Here is a 22,365-nt window from a genome sequence, read left to right as displayed (position 1 = left end):
ACCCCCGGCTGTACCTGTCCGTAGGGGCTTCTGGAAGGGTCCCAGGCCCTGGCATGTCCCCTCTGTGGTGCAGCAGCTTCCCAAGTCGTCCCAATCATCCGAGCGGCCGACGTCAGACGTGTCAAGCAACTGCGCCGCTGACAACCCCGCTGCAGGTGTGTCCTCCGCGCTTCTCCTGCATCCATCGATTCATGCCGGTGTTGACTTCTTCAACACAACAAAGAACAGCCTGCAAGAAGTAGACCAATACATTCTACTTCCGTCACTATCATATACCTACCCAACACAACAATCGTTTGCGACGATAAGCGACTTCCACATCGACAACCAAAGCGCATAACTCTACATACCGAGGCACTCTCCCCAGAGGCCAGAGCCCGCATCGCGTCTCGATCATCACCATCACCACAACCCCGACATACGAGGACCCCAACAAACATTAATCTCGACTCAAACCCAAAAACACCATCGCAATGTCCCTCAACGTAGCCCAACGCCGTCTCCTCCAAGAATACCGCTCCCTAACCAACAACCCGCCGGAAGGCATCACCGCGGGCCCCATCTCCGAAGACGACCTGCTGCACTGGGAATGCCTGATCCAAGGGCCCGAGGGCACCCCCTTCGAGGGCGGCGTGTTTCCCGCAGAACTCAAGTTCCCGAATGATTACCCGCACATGCCGCCGAGCATGAAGTTCTTGGGGGATGTATTTCATCCTAATGGTATGTATGCTTGTGCTTCTCCTCCTTCCACCACTTTCCCTCCTTTTCCTTCTTTACTTCCTTTTCTAGCTTCTCTCCCTCTGTCCCCCTCACCCTCTCAGGAATCAGGACTGGTGCTAACAAACAAACAAAAACAGTCTACCCCTCAGGTCTAGTCTGCATCTCGATCCTCCACCCACCTGGCGACGACCCGAACCACTACGAGACTGCCTCGGAGAGATGGTCACCTATCCAGTCCGTCGAGAAGATCTTGTTGTCGGTTATGAGCATGTTGGCGGAGCCTAATGACGAGAGTCCGGCGAACGTGGAGGCGGCCAAGATGTGGAGGGAGAGGAGGAGCGAATACGAGACGAGGGTGAAGGTGAGTGTGAGGGCTAGTTTGGGGCTTTAGGCATGGGGCACGTGGGAAGAGAAGAGGGTGGAGAGTGAGGGAGGATGAAGAATTGGTTAAGGGGAAACGAGAAGGAGAGGATGATGGTGAAGAATTGGTGAAGAGCCTCAGAGTGACAAAGCACTTTGAGCAAGAGGGTGGTTTGCGGTATACCTTTTATTAGCATGGCATGGCAATGGTGTTTTCCTGAGGATAATAATGATGAACTTTCTTCTTCCACCACAGAGCTTCCCATTCATAATCACTGCTTGCCTTCCCCGTTTGAGGTGAACAGCCGTCTCTGAAGCGCATACGCAGCTTTAGCTCTATTAACTCTCCGGGTTCTTTGTAGCTCGCCCCTTTCCTTCTGATATAGCTTCCATAACTCGATAAGCAGCTCTGAGCATCAAACGCTTATATATGCTTCCAACTCCTATCCTCCTTCCCTTTCTCATCAACTCATTACCATGCCGCCTCACATATTATTCTCCTTCTTAAACTTATCCCAAGCCTCATTAAGCGTAGCAAACACCGTTCCAGCAATCATCCTAACCTCGGTCGACGCATCCGTCGGAATCTGTTTAGTAAAATCACATTAGCAACCATCCTTATCCCCAGTTCCATCGTAATCCACACCACAGAGAGGTAACGTACCTTATCAGGATGACACTTCGCAATAGCCTTCATGTAAACAATTTTAACCTTATTCGCCACCACCAACTCATGCAACCCGACCTTCTTCCACCCGCTCCCCTCCCACAGCACATTATCCAAACTAGCCAGCAGCGCTCGCAAGTTATCCTTCTTGCCGTCGCGCCAGCTGGCGATCCTCGCATCCACCTTGTCGGCAAGAGCAAACTTTTCGCTTCCTTCCTTTTCCGCGGCCTGGTTGGCTAGACGGAGACGTTGGACTGCTTCTGAGGATTTTTGACTCGTACTTGCCGCCGCGGAGGCGGGCGTTGGTCGGGGGCGAGCTGGGGCAGAAGAAGGCTTCTTAACTGCGGGGGCAGAGACAGCAGCAGCAGGCTTAGGAGCCAAAGCCTTCTGACACCTCTGTCTCCCCGCCGCCGCCGTCTGTCCTCCCAACCCAGCTTCGACAGCACTCTGCCACACTTTTTCCGCGTCCGCCCACTTCTCCATCTGCTCCAGCGCTTCGGCCTTGCGGGTGAGGGCTTTACCGTAGAGGTCGCGCATGTCCCGCTTCTCTTGTGGACCATGTTCGGACGTCTGCACCTCGACGGACTCGCCTTCCCCCTTTGAGGGACCGATGAGCGCCATGGCGGCGTCGGCGTCCTGGACGGCTTGGCGGGGTTCGCCGACTTTGAGCGCGGTGAGGGCGCGGTTGCAGAGCAGGAGGATGGCGAGCGGGTGCATGGACGGGATGGCGGAGAGGGAGGCGCCGTAGGAGGTGTGTGCCGCGGCGTAGTCGCCCCGCTTGAAGTGGGCGGTGCCTTCGAGACGGTGCTTGGTGGAGGATTGGAGGGCGATGGCGGAGATAGGGGGGATCTGGCGCGGAGGAGCGGCGGGTTTGGGTTGTATAGGAGCGGGAGAGCGTCGGGGAGCTGGGGGAGGTGGTGCGGTTGATTTGGCGACGGGTCGGGAAGGAAGTGTGGTGGTGGTGGTGGTTTGGGACTTGGACGGGCCTGAAGAGCCGAATAGAAGATCCTCATCCTCGAATTGTGCTGGCGGAGGAGCTTCCGGTTGCGGTTGCGGAGTGGCCTTCTTTCTGCGCGCAGGACTGACATAAGCCTGGGAGCTCTGCTCCTCAATAGCCTGCTTGCTGAGCCTCGACCGTGGATCAAGCGAAGCCGGAGGCGGCGCCTGTTGCTGCCACCGGGGCACGGGAGAAGCATGCCGTTGCGGGCCATTACTAGCAGTCCGGGGTTCCGCCGGGCGTTGTTCTCTCGTAGACTCCGGCCTCCGTGCCGGCCGGCCACCTCCCTCCAACATCATGGCCTCATCCGTAACATTCGGCGCCTGCGCCCTCCTACCCCCTTGCTCATACTCAGCAGCTTCCCTCATCCACTTGGGCTGGTTCGGATCGCCTCCCTCATGCTGGAACTCCTTCACAGCCTCTTGCACCTTCTTCTGCCCCGTCTTCCACAAACTGTTCGCCGTCTTGAACAAACTCGTGCCCACGGCTGCCGCAGTCTTGGCAAAGTCCACCTCAGCTAGAGAAGCCGGCGACCGGTTATCCCTACTCCTAGACCTCTCAGCCTGCTGCTCTTGTTCCTCCCTCATCCACGAAGGCCCTCCCTGCCCACCACGTCCAGCGCGAGACTGGCTTGCTCCTCGTTCCTCGCTTCGTCCGGTGTGCTGTTGTCCGCCGCCACCATTCTTAGCCCTAGCCTCCTCCTTCGCCTGCCTATGTGCGTCGTCAAGCAACCAGTTGACCGCCGCCTGAACGTTTAGACCGGCGCCGCTCTCCGTTAGGCCCCTCCTGGCGTTTTCGGGGGTAAATCCGTAGTCGACTAGTTGGGCTACTGCCCTGTCGAAGGGGTCGTCGGATGGCCGCTCGGGTTCATCATCGGAGGAAGACGAGTCCTCGTCGTCTTCAATGGGCTTGCCTGGCTCTCGCGTTTGGGAGAATGATGGTCTGGCCGCTTGTGGCTGTGGCTGTCTTTGCTGCTGCTGTTGTAATTGTTGCTGTTGTAACTGTTGCTGTTGCTTCTTTACCTGGTCCACGGGTTTGGCTAGGTCGCCTAGTAGATCATCCTCGTCGTCGAAAGCCGGGGCGGACTGCGCCGGCGGGGGCGCACTCGTCTTTGCCGCACTAAATTCCCCAAGACCGAACGGATCGTCATCATCGAGCCCCGCAAACGCCGTGTTCGTCGTACTAACCGGCGCCGGAGCAGGTGCAGGTGCAGGCACAGGCACAGGCACAGGTGTACTCGGTTTCGCCGCCCCCCAAGCCGATGGATCCGAAAGATCCAACCTCGGCTGCGCACTCGCCGTCAGGCCCGTCACCGGTGGAGGACTCGACACCGTCGGCGGGGGGTAATGGCTCGCATTATCGACCTTGGTCTCCGCCTTGAACGCCGCAAACAGATCGTCATCCGAATCGCTCGGCTTCTTCGCTGTCATGTTCAACTGGTTCAGCGTCGTCGGGTTCAACGGGCTCGCGACCCTCGAGATCGCCGGGGACGGGATCGACGTAGGCCCCCCAAGACCAAACGCAGGTGACGTCGTCCTGCTGTTGCTCCCACCACTGCCCAGCTGTCCCAGCGCATCGAGCCCTCCATATTGTGCTTGAAGCTGTTGTCGTCGTTCCTCCTCTTTCCTGCGCCGTTCGGCCTCCAGTCGCTCTTGTTGCTCTTTCAGGCTTAGCTTCGCGGTGCTCTGGGCGGAGGATGAGCCGAAGTTGACGAGGCTGCCGAGGTTGCTGAAGCTGTCTTGCGCCGGTTTCGAGAACGGGTTGTTGTTGGACTTGGGAGCGATCGCGCCGGCGCCCTGAGTCGATAACACGGGCGTGCTAAGGCCGGATGCGAACGGGGACGGTGTCGGGCGGATCGCGGGAAAGCTGGTGAAGGCGGGAGTCGTCGTGGTCTTGGGGGGATTCGGCTTGGAGCTGTTGCTGTTGCTGGACGCGGACCAGTCGAGGCCGGAGAGGTCGTCCATGGTCAATTAGATAAGTTCCGAGGGAAGCTTGGATGGGGAAGAAAACGTAAAGAAGAAGAGTAGAATCAATAGAGGTCAAGCAAAAGCGGAGTTGGTGATCATATTAAGTTGGCTGTTCTAAGAGCGAGCGGGAGTTGGAACTTTGGAGTGTTCAGGTTGGTGATGACTTCGCCAATGTTGGTGGATTGCCATGCGGTTCCAGGTTAGTGTTAAGCGGCCCAGGCGGGACGTTTTTCAGGGGTCCAGGCCAGGAGTTGCGGGACCCAAAACCGCCCCATGCGCCCCTAAACAACACTGCCCCCTGAATGCAGCGTCAAAGGCCCCGCCATGACGTGGCTGGTGATACCCGGGACTTACAGGAACACTTTGTCTGAATGCCCCGTGTGGCGCATGACTTTTACACTCTAGGACTTCAACCCTCGGTCTCGAAACAAGACGAGATGGCCCTCTTCAACACATCTTGTCACTTGGATATTTGAGAAGGCAAGTTGATCAAGTAATGAACTTGTACAGTAATCTATTTCTATCTTGCTGTTGCCCTTGAAACGTCCACAAACGGACGCATCGTGGCTATGATCCTAAGATCGGATCCATCCTCCTCCTGAATCGGGGTTGCTGGTGATTTCCCCCTAAACTTGTTTGAGTTTGAATGCTCCAAATGAGCTTGTAAACTTCATGTTCGCCGTCGCCGTTGACTACATAGGTACAGTTGTATACACATGCCTTGATAATATAAAGAAACAACCTCCAAGTGGATGCATGAGAAATGAAATTAGAAGGAAAATAAACGAGATATGAGGTTGGTGTGTGGTGAGTATGTGAGGATTCGGAGTAAGTGTTTGTGCCGTTGCCTTCCACAGCCTCCTCCTTTTCGAGGGACTCCTTTTTAGAAGTTATGGTTATGTTGGACTCCAATGTCCGTAAATCTTTGCGTCCTCTTAACGTTTTGAATCTTGCCACTGCCTGGTGTTGTAGGTGGTTAATGGTTTAAGAAATCAAAGTCTTATCCTGCTCACAAAGTGTCCGCCGTCAACTTTTCCGCATCTCCGAACTCTTAACAAAAATAAACATAAGGAAATAAATGAGCGCCAGCAATGGGTTGCACAAAAAAGGCAACGAGTATAAAACTCCAACACCATGCTTTAAATAACCTTCTTAAAACCCCTTGAACGGGTCGTCTCTGTCGTACCCATAGTCCTCAATGGGATCGCTTCCGAGAGTGATCCGAGTGTTTCCACTCAGAATGCTGTCCCTTTGCCAGCTTCGGCTGTGTCTCCTTCGGAACTCCTTGCTTCGGCGGCGGGCCATGTAACGATAGCTCTCTTGGTCGTCATCGTATTTGGTGAAGGCCATTGGCTGTATGAATGCTTCCATACGCACAGTTCCAATCGCGTCAAAGAAGTTGGGAGCACTAGGTCGACTCGACGCCTCCGACACACGGGAGACAGACCCGGTTCCCCATGTCATGCCACTTGAGCCCAGGATGCTAGATCCCATAACGCTCGGTGCTCCAGCATTGCTGAAGATGTCGGACGAGCCGGCAACACTCATGCCGGCTGTACTATCAGACGGCGCATGGGAGCTTCCACCATCCATCGGTCCGGAGAATCCTCGATATGAGATCGGCGGTGGAAGATAGCCACCAGTGCTACTACGCTTGCGATTGTGCAGCGCAGCGTGGTGCAGGTTCCGTTCGTTGAAGCGAGGAATGGCAGGGGGTATGGTGGAATCATACGACTCTTCACGACTGTGCATTACCACCGGGTTAAAGTTGCAAGACTCGGCTAGTGTAGGTCGGAAGGTCGGGATGCTTGGGGGCACGGCACTGTCTTCATCCATTTGTAGTGGGAAGCTTCTGTCATGTTCCGTTTGGATAAGGGCTGCTTTCGCCTTTGTCAACCGAATAGAATCACGAATAGGTCTTCGCGCCTTGGGCTTAGGAACCGGTACGGATGTGGGCACCTGTACTGGTGGCGGTACGGCCGCCGGCTTGGGCTTAGGCAGCTCGAACACCTCAGGCTGCGGGTCCGGGTCTGGGACCGCGAGGTTCTCGGGAATGGCTTGGTTCGAATGAGCCAAGAACGATAACGCCGTCAACCAGAGATAGTGTCGTTCAGCATTGACTGCCGTGAATTTCAGTGCTCTTTGTGGCGTCAAAATCAGGATTGATCTGTCGAAAAGCGGACCCGATCCCTTGGGGGCTGGGTTCTCGTCCTTCACGTCAAGAACAGACTGGATGACCACTAGAAACACAGTGAAGTTAGCATATGTCAGTTCAAAGCATGTGTAAAGGAAACCTACATTTGCGTCCCGATTTGCCCAACAGCGCGCTCCCAGATGAAGGTTGTTTGCTACTCCAGAGGATCGCGCGCTCATAGGGGGCTATCCAGACCCATCGCTTGTGACGGTCGTTGCTGCTGTCATCGCCATTCCTGTCCGTCATGCCAAACGACTTCCGTCTTCTGACATATTTGAACATCCATTCTCCAACCATCGTCTTGGCAATAGCATCAACCACACTCGTCGACTGATTCGAGCTTGTACTCGCAGGCCGACCTGGCAGATCGTCTATGTTCGCCATCGTTGTCGACCGTTGCGACCGATCTGTCTTCTTGGGGTTGCTGATAGAGTTGCGCGGCAGAGGAGGTAAATCAGGGCTGTCAGGTGCTTGAGTTGGGGGCATGAAGGGTGGAGGAGACCGGCTTGTGCGCCGCTGGCTTCTCTTACGCGAGATTGCCGATGGCGGACGGGCTTTTCGGATGCTGTTTGCCCGATAAGGACCACGACTTGAACCTCGCCTGTGAATTCCCCCCTCGTTACTTCTCATAGGAGTTACGCCGCGGCCCTCGCTCGGGCTACTGGTATTAACAGGCTTCCTCGAACTAGCACGTTTTGGAATAGGGAATGGCGGTTCCGCAGCGTCCGTAGTAAAGCTTGGGGTTCTTGCCAAGGAGTCACGGTGGGATACGATGCCGCTCTGTATCAGAGCAGCCCTGCGCATGCCATTTGCCTTGGAAGCGGTTGATCGTCCTGAGCGCCTGGAAGCAGTTCGAACCAGGCTCAAATCGCGGCTATCGCGCTGATGGAAAATGCTGACAGAGTCAAAGACATCTGGAGTGTCATTCTCCTCCTCTTCAAGTCCGCGAAGAGTGTTACGTACTCCAGCGGTCCTTTGGGAGAAGGTCTGCTCTGGTGAGCTCATTTGTGCAGTGCTTCCAGAGCTACGCTTGCCAAAGCTAGAATTGGTCATGGGCTTTGGAGCAGATAAAGCTGTGCAATATTCCGAATCGCTCTGATCCGCCGGATTCATGAAATCTTCCTCGTCCGAGCTATGTCCATTGAAACCGGCAAACAAGCTGCTAATCCGTTTCGGTCTTCGCATAGGAGCGTCATAATGAGACAGCGGCCCATCATCATTGTTCCCAGGATAGGTGTCATGCATATCTTCCAAAACCGGGGATGCTGCGATAGGCGGCGAGGATGGGATCTCGGACACACTGGGCTTGTTGGTCAGTCGCCTTGGGTTCCGAGGTGGCAGGTTTCCTGGTACTGGTGTGAACTGTCTAGGTTCCTCGGTGTGGTGATCAACGGACGAAACGGCTGGTGAAACAGGTCTAGAGATGAGGGCGGAGGGATGCAAGTGGGCGGGGAGCTTAGCCAGCCGCAAGTCAACCCGAATCTCATCCGTTTGCACTGCAGTCGACTGCATAGACACACGAGCAGGCATGGAGACCTGACAGCCGAAGTCCTTAGATAAGGGCGGCAGGAGTGGCTCGCATGGTGACGCAGGTCGGCTTGAGGGAGGGATAATGCTGATACTGGGGATAGTGTATGAGGGAGACTCAACACCGGGTGGCTGCAGCTGAAGAGATGGAATATCGGTTTGCGTGGAGGAAGTTACCATAGTAGATGGCGTCGCTTGGGGTGTGGGCAGTGATTCCTGGACTGGCAACTTGGGTGTTCGAGGCGGGCTAAGCGGCTCTGCCATGGTTTGCGTCGTTCCGTTCACCATCAAGTTTTGTGTGTTGGGTGGCTTGATTGACAACGGACCCCCAAGGTGAACTCTCTTTCTTCTTCGGTTTGGCTCAGATTCAGTGTCGGTACGAGGTGGGCTATCAACATCAGATGGCCTCTCGTATAGTTGGTGAGAAAGGGTTAGGGCCGGTTGAGGAGTCGAAGGTTCGATTTGTGCAATCTTGGGAGAAGGAGGCGGCGAGTATTGGATTCCAGTATCGACGTAAGTTGGCTTCGGTGTTTGCGGCTGCAACTCCTCATCCTCCTTGATCACGGCGCCTTCCAGTCTATCGAGGGTGGACTGGTTCAGAGACAGCTTTCCACGATTAATGCTAGCAGATCTGAGAAGGCTTTCGGTGCTTTGGTGTCGTCGGTGTGTCTTGATGGAGAAAAGGGTATCGCGGCTTCCATTTCGCATGTGGGCGCTCTCACGGCTTGAAAACCGCACGAACGCACTGTCACGGCTCGTGGTCCGCATGTGTCCACGGTTAGACAAGACACTCTGACGGCCTCCGTAGTCGCTTTCATCCTCGAAGTCTCCATCGAAACCAAGCTCGTCTGCCAAGGTATTGCCATTCGGCTTCATCATTGCGCTGACAGTAGAGAACCGGATGCTGTTGGTCAAGCTGAGAGTTCGAACGCTTGCGCCATCGTTTTCTTGTCCGGTTTCGCTGCCCGCCGCACTCTTAGGGCGATCAAGGCTAGCGGTTGTCTGCGCAGCTTGGAACGCAGTCACCTCATCAAGGACCACCTTCAGGCGGCTTTCCGCGACGTGAATACGGACCTCAAGCTTCCGCTTCTCCTCCTCCCACCCATCCTTTTCTTTTGTCCATTGCTGATGGACACGCTCGATATCCTCCTCCTGGTTTCGCAGTTTCTTCTGGGTGGTCTCTAGCCTCTTCTTGGTGTCGTTCGCAGATTCCACAGCCTCATCGCGCTCTTTGGCCAGTTGATCTAATGCAGAAGAGGTCCCGCCTTCCAAAAGTGCTAGTTGGCGTTTCAATGACCGGCTTTCCTTGGTAGTATTCAAAAGCGTCGTTTGCAAGGACTCGGACTCTTCTCGGGTTGTTTGCAGCGACGTCTCCAGGCCCTCGATGATTTTAAGATTCTCCTCCTGATCACGTCTCAAAGACAATATCTCCGAGACTAGACTGGCGTGAAGCGTAGGGGTAAATCTTCGTGGGTCAAGTGGGTCAAGAATGCCGATGTTGTCGTCTATGCTAATATTTTTGGATGCTCTTTTGGATCCCTTGTCGCTCCAATCGACGGGCAAAGGTGGCGGGGAGGAGCTCCCCGACCTATTCGTTGGTGTGGTGGACCGTCTGGATTTGCGCGAAGCTCGGGATTGATTTCGAGAACGGTTGCGTATCGAAGGGTTGCGGATCGGCAACGACACCACCGGGTCGGTCCCCTCATCCTCAGTTTCCCAGGCGCCCATGGTGAACTGCTTGTAATATCCTCAGTGTTGAAGAGCTGCAGTCTCGTGCAAGCAACAACCAGAACTCAGAGCATCGCCATCCCACCGTCTACTTGCAGTCGTCGTCGGCAGAGTCGTTTGTCGTCTTTCAGGTCCCGCGATAATGATTGTCCAGAGTGTTTGTTGCCTCGTGGAGACAAAAACGGAATCCAATGAATGTGAAAGGGCCAGCTCTAGAGAGACGCTTCACGGGTCAGCAGCTCTCGATCAGGGTGGCTGCTCCGGTCTATGTCACGTTGCCAGGGGGTGCATGAAGGATTAATGACCGGGCTTCGCGAAAAATCATACCTGGAAAAACAGATACCCCCACACAAGGCGAGGCGAGATGTCGTCTCTGTCAAAGATACGAACTACCGTTGCAGTTTCAAGGAGAAAGGGGGCTCAAAATCTGCCCACTGAACGTCTTCACGTGAAAATTTCCGGTGTGGTCTGTGGCTGATTTGTTAGTTTGGAAACTTGAATTTTCTTGAGAAGACACCCTCTTGCGGCTACATATTGTATGATGCCAGTCGAGAAAGAAACTTGTAACCAAGCAACATGTCTCTGACTCGGGGACAAGAACGCAAGTGCCTCCAAGCAACGAGGGTCCGGTGGAAAAAAAAAGATCTCGGACCTTGAAGAGAGTTGACTTACAAAGCCCGAATAATCCGAGCAGAAGGTATATATTTGATCTCTGAAGGACCAAGAAAGGTAATCCAATCGTGTAGATCGACCAGATCGACAGAAGAGCACGGCAGTCAGTGCTGAGCAGTTAATGACGAGGGTGACTGAAGACTGTTATGACTGGCTGAACTGCCCCTGGGTCGAGACTCTTGGTCTGGTGGGTGGGTAATTTGGAAATCGGGGATTTCTGGAGTAGTCAAGGGTAGAACGTGGATTATATTTGGCACCCACAGGAAAACCCAGTCTCGTGGGTATCGACTTCCTCTGTTTCCGCCGTCCGAATCGTTTGCACTTTCCGGGCTTCTTTGAACGAGTGGAGCCCGCAAATCGGTGTGTAAATGAGATGAGATAAGTGAGCGGGTCGTTTTCGACTTCCACCTGGGGCGACTGGCAAGAACGAATGGAGTTGATGGCGGGGACGTCAAGGTGATCCGCTATCGGGGGGAAATGGCAATCGTCCAAACTCGAGGAAGGAGTGCACTTGTTTGCTCAGCTGAACAAGGACAACTTGAAGTCAAGAATGAAGGTGAAACAACCCGAATTTCGGTCGAGGTGAGGAAGCTGTAGCCAGTATCCAGTGTCCAGTCGGTCCTGCCTAGAGTCTTTCCTTTGGTCAGCGTTTCACGGGGTACTAAGGGAAGGTACTGCTGGTAATATGATAACATGGAGATTCTAGATGTTCTTGACCCCTCGATATGGTGCACAGAAAGAGGGGCTTCGGAGCCTCGTGGTTCACAACATTTAAGTAGTCCAAGTAGTGGAAGCTCGTAACTGCCCGGTAGAAGCGGAGAGAACGGGCATCGAGACGTGGAGTGACGGGTACATACCGGACGCAGATCGGAGCAAAAACAGGACTTTCTTCAACGAGAAAGCGAGCGAAGCCGACTTGGTGTTTTCCAAAGTAGTCCTTGATGAAAAATTGAAAATCCAGCACCGTTTCAAGGCCAAGCGTCTATGGCGTAAAGGAGTGGCGATTCGGCAGCAAGACCGAGACAGGTCGATGACCAAGACACAGCCCAGGCAACCTAAGAAGCGAATGTACGGGAACCGAAGGTCTGACAAGACTACCTCTAGGCTGTGAGGCAAAGCGCAATGTGTGAAGCCTTTGACAGATGCGCACCGACACAGCACTACCCGAACACAAGGAGGGACGACGGGATGTAACGGGCAGTAGTCGGAACACAGACAAGGCGCAACGTCTAGTCCACTTCAACGTCGGCGTGTGAGAGTCCAGAGTCCGGTCGAGATGGACGACGGGATGGAGAATGAAACCAGAGGAGCACAACTCGGCTGCGACCTCGAAGGGCGAAAAGAACAATGCGCACCCGGTCGCAAAGAACAAAAACTGAATCGATACAAGGTACTTAACGAGACTGTGACAAGGTCCCCAGGAGAAACCGAGCAAGAACCACTTTCCACTCGTCGTCTCTTTGGAGGCAAGGCCCTGGTCAGAGTGAGTGGAAGCACTGGATGGGCTGGTTAAGTACTTTCTACCCTAATCGAGCCTAGAGGCTTGAAGGGCAAGGTGGGAGAGTGGGAGGGTGAGGTACCGAACTGCTTGTACAGTACCCGACAGTACGAGGAAAGATCATATCAAGGGTGCCATGATTTCTCTTGTGGTGTAGGAGGGGGGAGACCCAGGAGGTGCACTCTGTGGTGCGCTAACCTCCAGAGAGATCGTGGTTGCCCCGTGGCCACCGGACCCCCCAGCCAGGCACTTCACCTCAATGAGGTCAATCTCGCTGGCGGAGGGAAGCGCCAGGCGCGCGAGAAGGCCAGAAATTGGCCATCATCACGGCTTCCCATGAGGGCATGTGCGCCGAAAGAGGTCTCAACCGAGGACACAAGCGCGACCGACATCCGATGACAGGTGGATGGGAAGGTGAAGGTCCCGTCGAGGTGAGAAAAAAAAGTTGCAGGAGGTGCCCCTGTGCAGTGTACCACACAATTTTTGGGGTTCCCCTCTCCCTCTCCGCCTCCCCCCGTTCCCTGGGCAGCAGCTCACGGACCATCGCGGTTCATATAAACAGTAGAAAGGCCGGCTCGCTAAATTTGGCGGTTGCACACCTAATCTCAACGTCTGTAACCTTGATGGAAGAATTCTTTCTGTCTCAATTCCTCGTGGTTTCTGATTCTTCATCAACTCTGTTTGGCACTTCAATATCTTCAGTCCATTGCCCCTGATACTGCACAGGTGAGACAGTATGCTACAGTGCTTGCGCAAGAGGTCATTAAATCACTGACAGGGGCCACCATGACAGCTGGAAGTAAAGGGAGCTTCCCAAGGCGTTGGTTCCTGGCTTCGGCCTCGTCTGGCCAGTGGAAGCCATGGAAACGCCAGGGAAATGGACGCCGGGAGGCCCAGCTCTGGAAGCAGCCCAGCCCTTGCCAGGAACCGATAGCCTAAAAACCCTCTGAACGGAAGCGGCTCCGTAACATCACGACGAACCCGTCTGTGCTGATGATACACATGGCGTGTTCGATGTAAACCCACGGGAAACAATATCACAAGCCGTCGTGGAATATCACGCGGGGCGCCAAGATGGGTTGTCGTTTCATCGAAAGTCCAAGGTGTCCTTCAGGATAACCTCGGTGTTTCTGGAATCCGTCCCGTTCTCGCTTCAAGAGATGATATTGACACATATTGACGCATCATCTTGCCCATCGTCACCACGCCTCGGCCGTCTCCATCACATCGGAGATGCGACCTCGCACCCTGCACCAGTGAAAGGACACAAGTGCTCGTGTGACGAGTTTATTGGCTGAAGGGCCTGGCCTACCATCACCGGAACTGAGGCTCGCCAAGCTATCCCAGGCTGAAGCTCGCCATCCAGAAATGGCTCTGCTCTACTGATGCTCCCAAAGGATCTCTGAGCACTAAACCCTTCTGGTTCCGGGCTAGCGACGGCTGCGCAAAAAGTCGATTGACCAATAAGATGCTGCCATTGCGCCAGCCAAATCTCTTTTCTGTGATGGGGCGACCGCCGATCACAAGTTCTAGCAGTGGGGAACCATCACTTTGAGCCCCTAGCTTCCTCATCACGGCAGAGCATCACGGATGAAACCCTCGATGACGGCGGCGGCGACGACAACTTTGTGCTGACCTTTGCAGGTACGCGGAGGGCAGATTTGTGCAATGGCCAATGGCACTGGAAAAGGACAGTACCGGTACGCCACGCCCGCGTCCGAGTCTCAGCCCGCGCGAACATCCGCCAAACAATTACCTATCATCCGAAAGACGACCGCCGAGCAGTTGAGACATTTATTTTGACAGATGTTGAAGATGTCGGTTGTCGTTACACAAAAACCGTCTGGGGTTACATTCCTACACCCACTCGCAGAAACATGCCGTGTCTGCGATATGATGATCCCGTCCTCACAGATAGATTCGACAGACAATCACATCTGATCGTCAACTTTCAACCTTATCACCAACATTCCTGAACCAAGGTCCAGCCTATGGGTTGGTTTTGATAGCACCTGTAGAGAGAACTAACCCCGCGTCACTGCAGCGGCCAACTGCGCCCAACATCCACCAAAAAAAGCAACAAACGTGAACCATCACGGGCCAAAATGAGAAAGGACCAGCAAATCACGGTCGTCACAGTTGGAGAAAAAACGAAGGAAATATTATTTCTTTTGCGTGTGTTGGGTTGCATGTGCGACACAGCCAACAACCTCACCTTTAGCGAATGTCCCTACAAACTTGGCTGTGCCGTTGCGGCATCCGCGGGAGATTAACGAAGGTTCCCAAGGAGAACGCCGCATACCTTACCTTTTGAGGTTTACAATCATTCCCAAGGTTCCTCATCCTCCTCGGTGTAACAGGATGCGTCCCGGTTCGCCTCGAAGCCCTTTGCATTTCCCACGGTGCGATGTGTTGCGTCTGAACTCTGGGCTGGCCTGCCTGGCCTGCCTGGCGAACCTGGACTGGGCTGGGCTGATGGGATGAACTCTGTGCTCCTTTTCAGCAATCTGAATATCTGAAGAGTGAGGAAAAGTGCATTGGCCAATCGTTCTCGAACTCTTCATGACCCCTGGGCCCTGGCACGCCTCGCTGGTTCTCTTGACAAGTTGACACAGGGCTGTCTGTCTGTCGGCTCCCGAGAAGTCTCGAACCGTTGGTGTCAAGTTGCACATGTATTTCTGACAGGTTACAAGACTCCATGTTCTCAATCAACAAACCCCCAAAACCCCATCACATCATGGGTGAATGATCATCAACCCCGTCACTCCAGCGATCATCCAAAAATCCTCCATCAGTCGCGGCGTCAGCGTGCATCACTGCAACTGCAGCGCATTGCATGCGTTAGTCCGGCACTGCTAATGCAGGTTGAAGCTTCTATGATGGGTCCTCCTGTCGCCTGTGGGCTGTACCTGCAGAGCCGAGCAAAACATTTCAGGGGTGTCGTGCAGAGGGCAACATAAATTTCCCGGGGGTTGCTACCCTACAACGCTCCATGTCTGGCTGTACGCGGACTCGCGGAGCCCCTTTTGAGGTCAACGGGTTGGGGACGTTTGAGCGAGTATGCATACTGACATGAGCACTACTCAAGACCGTTGGCGAAGGTGAGGCGAGAGGTAAGAGAACTGTGCCCATGGACGTATGAATGGAGTCGCAAAGGACGTGATGCCCCAGATGATGAACGTCTTCCAAACCTCACTGTGAAGGTCGCAAGAAAGAGGGCGATAGAATATATCAGAGGGGCTACGTTTTCTATGGAAACACATGGACAACAACTTCTGCAACGGTTTGTTTATCTGATTGATATTGTTTATCTTGGTTTTGATGCTGAATTAACTCATCAGACACTGCTTTGTTTCAGATAAAGTGCTCGACAAACACGTCTCAGGCTCCATGTTTCCAGACCTCAAAGTTTCAAGGTTCAAATAGACTTTGCGAAATCTGGAACATTTATTTAGTTTATTGACAACTCATTGGGTCACTCTGATAGTCACAAGTGCTGTGACGAATTTTGAAAAGTTTATTCCAGTCTATTCGACATCTCACATCTGAACGGCATATCTCCCGCGTCAAGGTCAGACACTAAAGAAACGCTACGTGACCCATCACCTCTCGACTCTCACCCTCAATGCGATCCCAACAGGCATACTATCATGAATATTCGAAACACTTAGCAAGGACAAGCTTCCCCGCGTTTTCTTCGTCCTGAGTTGGAAGGGGAGATTCAAGGTCTATCAAACGGCCTTAAGGCGGCTTCATGTACATGACAGTGGCGGTTAGAGAACCTGCGATATCGGAGAGCCGTTGGGTTTTCCCCCCCTGGGCAGCTTGTTGAATATCATTTCTGCCCTCTTGGGATAATGGAGCGGATTGCCCTTTGTTTAGGGGAGTATCGTTGGGTTGGGTAGACGGCGGTGAGTGTGTCAAACGGACTTTTGTTCTGCAATGTGTAAGCAAGAGTATCTGTTTCTGGCGGAGGGAGATTTGTGATCCCATCTAGACTCCTGTATTGCCACTTTTTGTATTGTTGATGTGTGCGTCTTTCACTGGAAAGAGTTGGCGGAGATTGGCGTGTGTTGTCAAGATGAAAATTAAATGTGGTCCTCTACATCAACTACTATTCTAGTTTACATGGAGACTCGTCCTTCAGAGAACAACCACATCCTTCACATTGTGAACAGTCACGAATTGATGAACCACTCCTGCTCGCCGTTGAGCGTCTAGGATGGAATTTTCTAAGGACGCTGTCTCTAGTAATGTCATCGTCGCTGTCTCAAAAATGGTATCATATGTGCGATGAACAATCTTCTGTCAGAATCAATCCCACGATGGCCCACGACGACTTCGAGATCATGTATTTCAAAATTTTTCTCTAAACCTCTAATACTCCGTCTAACGAAACCTCCCAAGAGCCTGGACCAACATTGTACAGCCAAGTGGTCTATCCCACTCCATCCCCCTAAGCCCCAGTCTGCTGCTTTGCATCCGGGCGGATATGAGGCTCGCGTGAAGGAGGCGCAGTACCGACGGTAAGGGGATACTTGTTCAAAGCTTCGAACAGCAGAATCACTGAAGCGATCTAAATTATCAACAACAATTAGCATTCGCATTTCCTTCAACGACTCGCCGGCAAAAAGCGAGTGTCTCCTCATCTCGTGTCCCCAATCCACACACTCCATCAGAACCGGGGCAGTTTAACTCACCAAAAAAGCCCAACTAGCCACAAAAGTAGCCATCCCCACCGCATACCCATACTGCGGCCCAGCATCTTGCGCAAACCCCAGCGCCCCCGTAACCGTCAAACCCAACGATCCCACCAAGCTCCAAGCACCGATATGCCACCCCAGCAGATTCGGCGCCGGGATGTACCACTTGTCTTGCACCTCCACCATGGTCAAGACCGCCGAGACGATGAAGAAGAATCCTCCGACCACCTGGGGTAGCCAGTACGACCCGTCCAACGCCCCCGTGGTCAAGTTGTTTTGGGCAAAGGGTAACCCAGTAAAACCCTCGGTCCAGAAAATGATGGCTCCGATTAGTTGCAAAAGACAAGACAGGAAACCGATCTCGTGCAAGTAGTGCGACTTGAGCTCGTCGGATGACGGCCACCACTTCCACGCGCGCGAGGGGTGTTGGTGGTTGTTGTGGCCATTGTTATCGGGTTTCTTGCTGCCGTCGGCAGAGTCATCCGAGTCCGAGCCATCGCCGTCGCTGTGAGATGCATCCGGGTCATCCTTCTTCTCGTTATGAAGGTTGTGGTCATCGGGTACCGAGACAGAGACGGGGACCACGACGGCTTTGCGCTGGTCCCTCGGGTTAGACCCCCGGAGGAGGACGTAGCGGACCTGATGGTGGTGGGTGCAGCGTGTTCCTTGGTGCTCGTGGGAGCGCAGGCGGGGACCGTCGGCGTTGCCGGCGAGGCTTTCCTCGAGGGCCCAGCCGAAGCAGTCGGCGCGGTTTTCGTTGACGGCTTCGAGCATCATCAGGACCGAGGAGATGACGATGAGGGTGCAGGTGATGAGACGGGTGGTGCCGGCGCCGGCGCCGGTCTCTTCGCCTTTGAATTCGGATTTGGGCGCGGCGAGGGGGAGGTATACGAAGAAGCCGTTGATGAGTCTTGCTATGGCGGCTGTTGGGTTATGTCAGTAACTAGTCTTCTTGTTTTTCAACTCCAGTCATTCCCATTCCCGAGCCGTAAAGGCTCTTCAAGCGGCAGTAGTCAACCATCAACCAAAACAGGAGGGAACAAACATACCAATAAAAAAAGTCAAAGCCACATCATAACTAATATCCCACCACGGAAAGCTCGTCACCATCTTCAACACACCATGCCACGTCATCCTCGACATATTCGTCGCCCTGGGCCCTTCGCCCCTAGCCTCCTCTCTTGCATCCTCCTCCTCAATCCCCTCCCCCGTCTCTTCATCCTGCAACTTTCTCCTATGTCTCCAACCACCACTGGTCCTACCACATTCCTCTCCATCATCGTTATCCTTCCCACCATCCTTATCCTTATCCTTATTCCCACCCCCCCCTTTATTACCCTTTTTCATTTTCCCCTGCTGCAAAATCCCCGGCTTCGTAACAACCGCCGCATGTCTTCCCTTCCTATTATCCCTGCTCCGCCAGATATAATACACCCCGCTATCCTTCTGTTCCTGTTCTCGCTGCTTTTGCTGCGTGGTGTTGATCGACGTCTTGCTACCATTGGCACTACCCCCCATCCCCATCCCCAGCTGGACGACCCTTCCGATCTGGCTAGGCGAGGTGTCAAGGGCGCCCGCCAGCCGCTCGGGCGAGACGGTCGCTGCGTTGGCGGCATTCTGGAGCGAACTTTGGGCGCTGAGCTGGGAATCGGTGGCTTCGAGGGCGCGGCCGATCTGGTCGGCGGATAGGGTGGGGATGTCGGTGTCCTGAGGGAGGGAGGCGACGGCTTCTTGAGTAGTGTCGTTGGTGGCGCGGTGGCCGAGGATGGAGGCGGCTTCGTTGCCGGTTAGGGAGAGCTCGTCGGAGGCCTGCTGGGATTTCTGCCTCTTTCCGGTTGTTGGATCGACTTGGGGCTCGACCTCGTTGTGGCTTGAGGGCGCGAGGACGTGGTAGCGGGCAGTTGGGTTGAAGAAGGAGAAGGCGCCGCTAGAGTAGGCGGCGTTGTAGTGCTTGGGGCCGGTGAAGTGGTTGGAGTCCTTCCGCTTGGGAGGGCGTGTTGTGTTACCCATGAATTTGATCTGTTTTCTGGATGTTTCCTTTTCTGGGGTGTAAGTTCCGGATCTCTCTCTCGTTCGTGATGATCGTAGCTTAACCTTGGCGTAAGATCAAGGTTTCTTTTCTGGGCAAAGTGTAGGGTTTGATAAAAGTCAAGATCAACATTCTCGTCTCTCTCTCTTTCTGCTGGGACACTACTATACAAATACGTCGAAGATCAGAAATATCCAAATCCCAAGAACTGTACCTACCCGTCACTGTCCGGACTAACTTCTCCGCGTCTTACCTGTAATCCTGCTTCGTAGGTCGATAAGAGATTTTGCCAGCACGCATGTAAGGAGATATATCTCCGACGTTAACGCCAAGAGATATTGAAGATTCAGCCTTGTCCAACCACTTACACACGCAACGGTCGTTTACATCAGAAGTTGGCTGGACTTCGACGATCGTTCCCACTGTTTCCCACTGTTTCCCCCGGTTTGGTGGAGCCGACTCAGCCCAGTCGAAGCAGTATTTCATCATTTGGATCGCGACCGGTCTCTTTGGTGGAGTTGTAAATCGGATGTAAATCCTAATATGGAAGGTGTTCTAGAAGGCGAAGAAAAGAAACAAGTGACAATGAAGCCGTTGATGTAGTGGAGATGCTGATAATCGCACAGGCGCATCAAGAGAACGTCGCTGATTTGTCCAGAAAGTCGCCATTTGCCGTCCGTCTGGTTCTTGCTCGCTTCAACAAGCATTCTTCGGAGAGTCTTTGCCATTGTCAAAGGGTGAAGATCAAGATGTGGCGGTCGGGTTTCAACCTGCTGTTAGCCCGATAGATCTCCGATGAACAAAGGTGTGCACAGGGCGCCGGTCCCGAAACCGCCGTGTTCCTTGTTGCTCCTTGTCATTGGTGTTTGTCGTCCAAACTAACTCAAGGGGAAGGAACGTGGTAGACGTGGTTGGGAACGAACCATCTCATCTACGCCATCGCGATCGCATCCGACCCGTGCCTGCCGTGTTCTGCCGTGATGCTGGGATTATCTTGGCCGACTGTCAAGGTGCTTGAGCACGGGAACGCTTCGGCCCCATGAATTCGGGGACCGGCCGGGTGACGTTATTCGGGCCCGAATTGAACGCTACCCCAAGGTACCTCGTGCCTACCTTAGCTATTTTGTTCCGTCATTTCTGGCAACAACGACCAACTTGCACCAACAAACGCTTCAATTGTCACTTGAAGGTTTCAGAGACTTCCCTGATGACTTTTCAATTGCATATAGATGTTCAAGTCTATATTGTACCTGACCATAAGCTGACTGAATATTTTTCGGAAACTCTTCGAGATTTTACAACCAACGACATCTAATGACGTAATTGGATAGTTGCAATCGCGCAATTGTCTCTTTACAAGAAAGATGTGCAGATGCGGGGAAGCATAGGGTAAGCGATGGCCGTATAAACGGCTGCCTCGGACCCTTGATATCATTCTCCGGTACCCCCCTCTTGGACTACCGAACAAACAAACAGCAAAAACCACTTTGTTTGTTTGGTATCATTCCTCCCTTACCTTTGTCTGAGACTCGGATCTTGCACCCTTGTGATCATTGTATCCCAACTTACCTCTACAAGCCACTTACCTACTTACCTCGACTCACCTTTCTCTCCCTGCATCGTACCCCTATACCCGAATCATGCCCGCTACTCATCAAGTCCCTCCCTGGGCAACCGAGATCAAAGCACTCACCTTTGATGTCTTCGGCACCAGCGTAGCTTGGCGGGAAAAGATAGTCTCCGCCCTCGCTTCGGCCACACAGTCCAAGCTTTCTTCCGCCTCTGCCTCCAACTCCACGTCATCGGAGACGCCACCGTCCGAGCAAGTCCTCTCCCGCGCCCGCTCACTCACCCGAGACGACTGGGCCCGTTTCGCCCAGGAATGGCGCCGGGCCTACGCGGACTGGACCCGCTCCTTCGTTCCCGACGAGACGCCTTGGAGGGACATCGACACCTTCCACCACGAGAGTCTCGTCGACCTGCTGACCAAGTGGCAGCTGGACGGCCTCTTCACCCCGTCCGAGGTCGAGAAGCTCAGCCTGACGTGGCACGACCTCCCGCCCTGGCCCGATACCATCCGGGGTCTGCAGCTTCTCGGCTCCCGATACCACACGGTCGCCTTGTCCAACGCCAATCAGGCTATCCTCAAGGATCTGAACAGCCAGAAGGGCGTTGATGGCAGTTCGCCGCTGGGGTTCCAACGCTTGCTCTCGTGCGACATGTACCAGGCGTACAAGCCGAACCCGAAGGTGTACCAGGGCACGCTGCGGGACCTGGATCTGCAGCCGGGAGAGGTAGCGATGGTGGCGGCGCACTTGGGTGACTTGGAGGCTGCTAAGAAGGAGGGGCTGCGGGCCATCTATGTTGCGCGGCCGGGCGAGCTGGAATTTGACGCTGATGAGGACAAATTCAAGAAGGCCAAAGAGTGGGTGGATCTCTGGGTTGAGGAAGGCGAAGGAGGCATGGTGGAGGCGGCAAGAAGGTTGGGCATCAACGTCGACATCGATGTTGGCGATGTGGCCGGAGTCCTAGGCTGAATGAGTGAGCCTGTGAGCCAGCCTGTCGTCCTGATCCAGACCATCGTCCTGATCAGACCATGTCGTCGGCAATCTGCGCTCTCAGCCTTCGAGAAGGAAATGGCGCTTCCGCTTGCCTTCCCTCGGGATTCGGGACCCGGATCGGGATGCTACCCTCTCGGCGATGGTTTAGTAAATTCAGGGGCGGCCGGTCGGGTCAAAGTTTTCATGGCATCTCGGATAGACTGTTTAGGATGCGTGTGATATCCCTTTCCCCCTGCCGTTTAATCACCCAAAGGAACGGAACCCGGCGGAGAAGTGTCGCGGACAGAACTCGGGGCCAGGACCGAAGAGGGAAGAAGGCATGGAAGGTTCGGTTGATGCGTTGATTCAGAAATCGGCTATGCTGAAGATGGCTGTTTCGTGAGGGTCTTTTACCGTGTCCTTGTCCCTTCGAGAAAAAAAAATTGAAATTGCGATGGATGCCACGAGCCTGCTAGCGAACCCGCCGATACGGAACCTAATTCGGCGTACTCGGCGCGGCAGTGATGAGCATGGAGCAGCAGTAATATTGATTTTCTCGGACCGGTCCCCCGGAGCCCTCCCCCCTGCCGACCCCCCTGGCCGGAGCCTAATGTCCCTGCCGCCTAAATCGACTGTGTTGGATTCTTAGCCGACTGTGTGGAACCCGTCTGGCCAATGGCATAACCATGTTGCCGCCCGCCAAATCTTCACTAAAGTGATATGTGTATAACATCTATATGAAAAGCTGTCAGGAATTATATAA

At 54.0% G+C, this 22,365-nt stretch overlaps 7 protein-coding genes across 7 annotated transcripts; 3 read left to right on the top strand and 4 right to left on the bottom strand.

Annotated features, from left to right (window-relative positions):
* Positions 1–139: 139 nt before the first annotated feature.
* B0H65DRAFT_99528 (putative ubiquitin-conjugating enzyme ubcP3) lies at positions 140–1,372 on the top strand. The gene is made up of 3 exons (XM_062831670.1): positions 140–155; positions 224–720; positions 858–1,372. Exons 2-3 carry the CDS (start codon positions 474–476, stop codon positions 1,109–1,111), a joined length of 501 nt encoding a protein of 166 aa, XP_062684106.1. The 5' UTR covers positions 140–155; positions 224–473; the 3' UTR covers positions 1,112–1,372.
* Positions 1,373–1,565: 193 nt separating this feature from the next.
* On the bottom strand, positions 1,566–4,708 carry B0H65DRAFT_419140 (uncharacterized protein; the record flags this gene model as incomplete). Its single annotated transcript, XM_062824189.1, has 2 exons — positions 1,566–1,667; positions 1,745–4,708. The coding sequence occupies 2 exons, from the start codon at positions 4,706–4,708 to the stop codon at positions 1,566–1,568; spliced, it is 3,066 nt and encodes a 1,021-aa protein (XP_062684105.1).
* Positions 4,709–5,557: 849 nt separating this feature from the next.
* On the bottom strand, positions 5,558–10,293 carry B0H65DRAFT_99474 (uncharacterized protein). Its single transcript, XM_062831669.1, has 2 exons — positions 7,010–10,293; positions 5,558–6,951 (listed from the first exon to the last, which is right to left on the bottom strand). Exons 1-2 carry the CDS (start codon positions 10,158–10,160, stop codon positions 5,864–5,866), a joined length of 4,239 nt encoding a protein of 1,412 aa, XP_062684104.1. The 5' UTR covers positions 10,161–10,293; the 3' UTR covers positions 5,558–5,863.
* A 1,815-nt stretch (positions 10,294–12,108) lies between these two features.
* On the top strand, positions 12,109–14,441 carry B0H65DRAFT_537063 (uncharacterized protein; the record flags this gene model as incomplete). Its single annotated transcript, XM_062829066.1, has 5 exons — positions 12,109–12,315; positions 12,672–12,761; positions 13,033–13,129; positions 13,894–13,974; positions 14,137–14,441. 5 exons carry the CDS (start codon positions 12,109–12,111, stop codon positions 14,304–14,306), a joined length of 645 nt encoding a protein of 214 aa, XP_062684103.1. The 3' UTR covers positions 14,307–14,441.
* A 228-nt stretch (positions 14,442–14,669) lies between these two features.
* On the bottom strand, positions 14,670–15,002 carry B0H65DRAFT_439790 (uncharacterized protein; the record flags this gene model as incomplete). The annotated part of the gene is made up of 1 exon (XM_062825444.1): positions 14,670–15,002. One exon carries the CDS (start codon positions 15,000–15,002, stop codon positions 14,670–14,672), a length of 333 nt encoding a protein of 110 aa, XP_062684102.1.
* Positions 15,003–16,786: 1,784 nt separating this feature from the next.
* On the bottom strand, positions 16,787–19,218 carry B0H65DRAFT_518401 (uncharacterized protein; the record flags this gene model as incomplete). Its single annotated transcript, XM_062828697.1, has 3 exons — positions 18,083–19,218; positions 17,031–17,956; positions 16,787–16,906 (listed from the first exon to the last, which is right to left on the bottom strand). The coding sequence occupies exons 1-3, from the start codon at positions 19,041–19,043 to the stop codon at positions 16,787–16,789; spliced, it is 2,007 nt and encodes a 668-aa protein (XP_062684101.1). The 5' UTR covers positions 19,044–19,218.
* A 1,484-nt stretch (positions 19,219–20,702) lies between these two features.
* B0H65DRAFT_419409 (HAD-like domain-containing protein) lies at positions 20,703–21,599 on the top strand (the record flags this gene model as incomplete). The annotated part of the gene is made up of 1 exon (XM_062824206.1): positions 20,703–21,599. One exon carries the CDS (start codon positions 20,703–20,705, stop codon positions 21,597–21,599), a length of 897 nt encoding a protein of 298 aa, XP_062684100.1.
* Between the last annotated feature and the right edge of the window lie 766 nt (positions 21,600–22,365).

Source organism: Neurospora tetraspora (assembly GCF_033439725.1).
Source record: "Neurospora tetraspora strain CBS 560.94 chromosome Unknown B0H65scaffold_2, whole genome shotgun sequence".
Classification (NCBI taxonomy): domain Eukaryota; kingdom Fungi; phylum Ascomycota; class Sordariomycetes; order Sordariales; family Sordariaceae; genus Neurospora; species Neurospora tetraspora.
The sequence above is the reverse complement of the archived record's forward strand: the minus strand, read 5'-3'. Positions and strand labels throughout refer to the sequence as shown.

Excerpts from the sequence above, each read along its gene's own strand:
- B0H65DRAFT_99528 (XM_062831670.1), top strand. The coding sequence starts at position 474 with ATGTCCCTCAACGTAGCCCAACGCCGTCTCCTCCAAGAATACCGCTCC. Across the intron at positions 721-857 it reads GGATGTATTTCATCCTAATG|TCTACCCCTCAGGTCTAGTC; the intron begins GTATGTATGCTT and ends AAACAAAAACAG.
- B0H65DRAFT_99474 (XM_062831669.1), bottom strand. The coding sequence starts at position 10,160 with ATGGGCGCCTGGGAAACTGAGGATGAGGGGACCGACCCGGTGGTGTCG. Across the intron at positions 6,952-7,009 it reads GGGCAAATCGGGACGCAAAT|TGGTCATCCAGTCTGTTCTT; the intron begins GTAGGTTTCCTT and ends CTGTGTTTCTAG.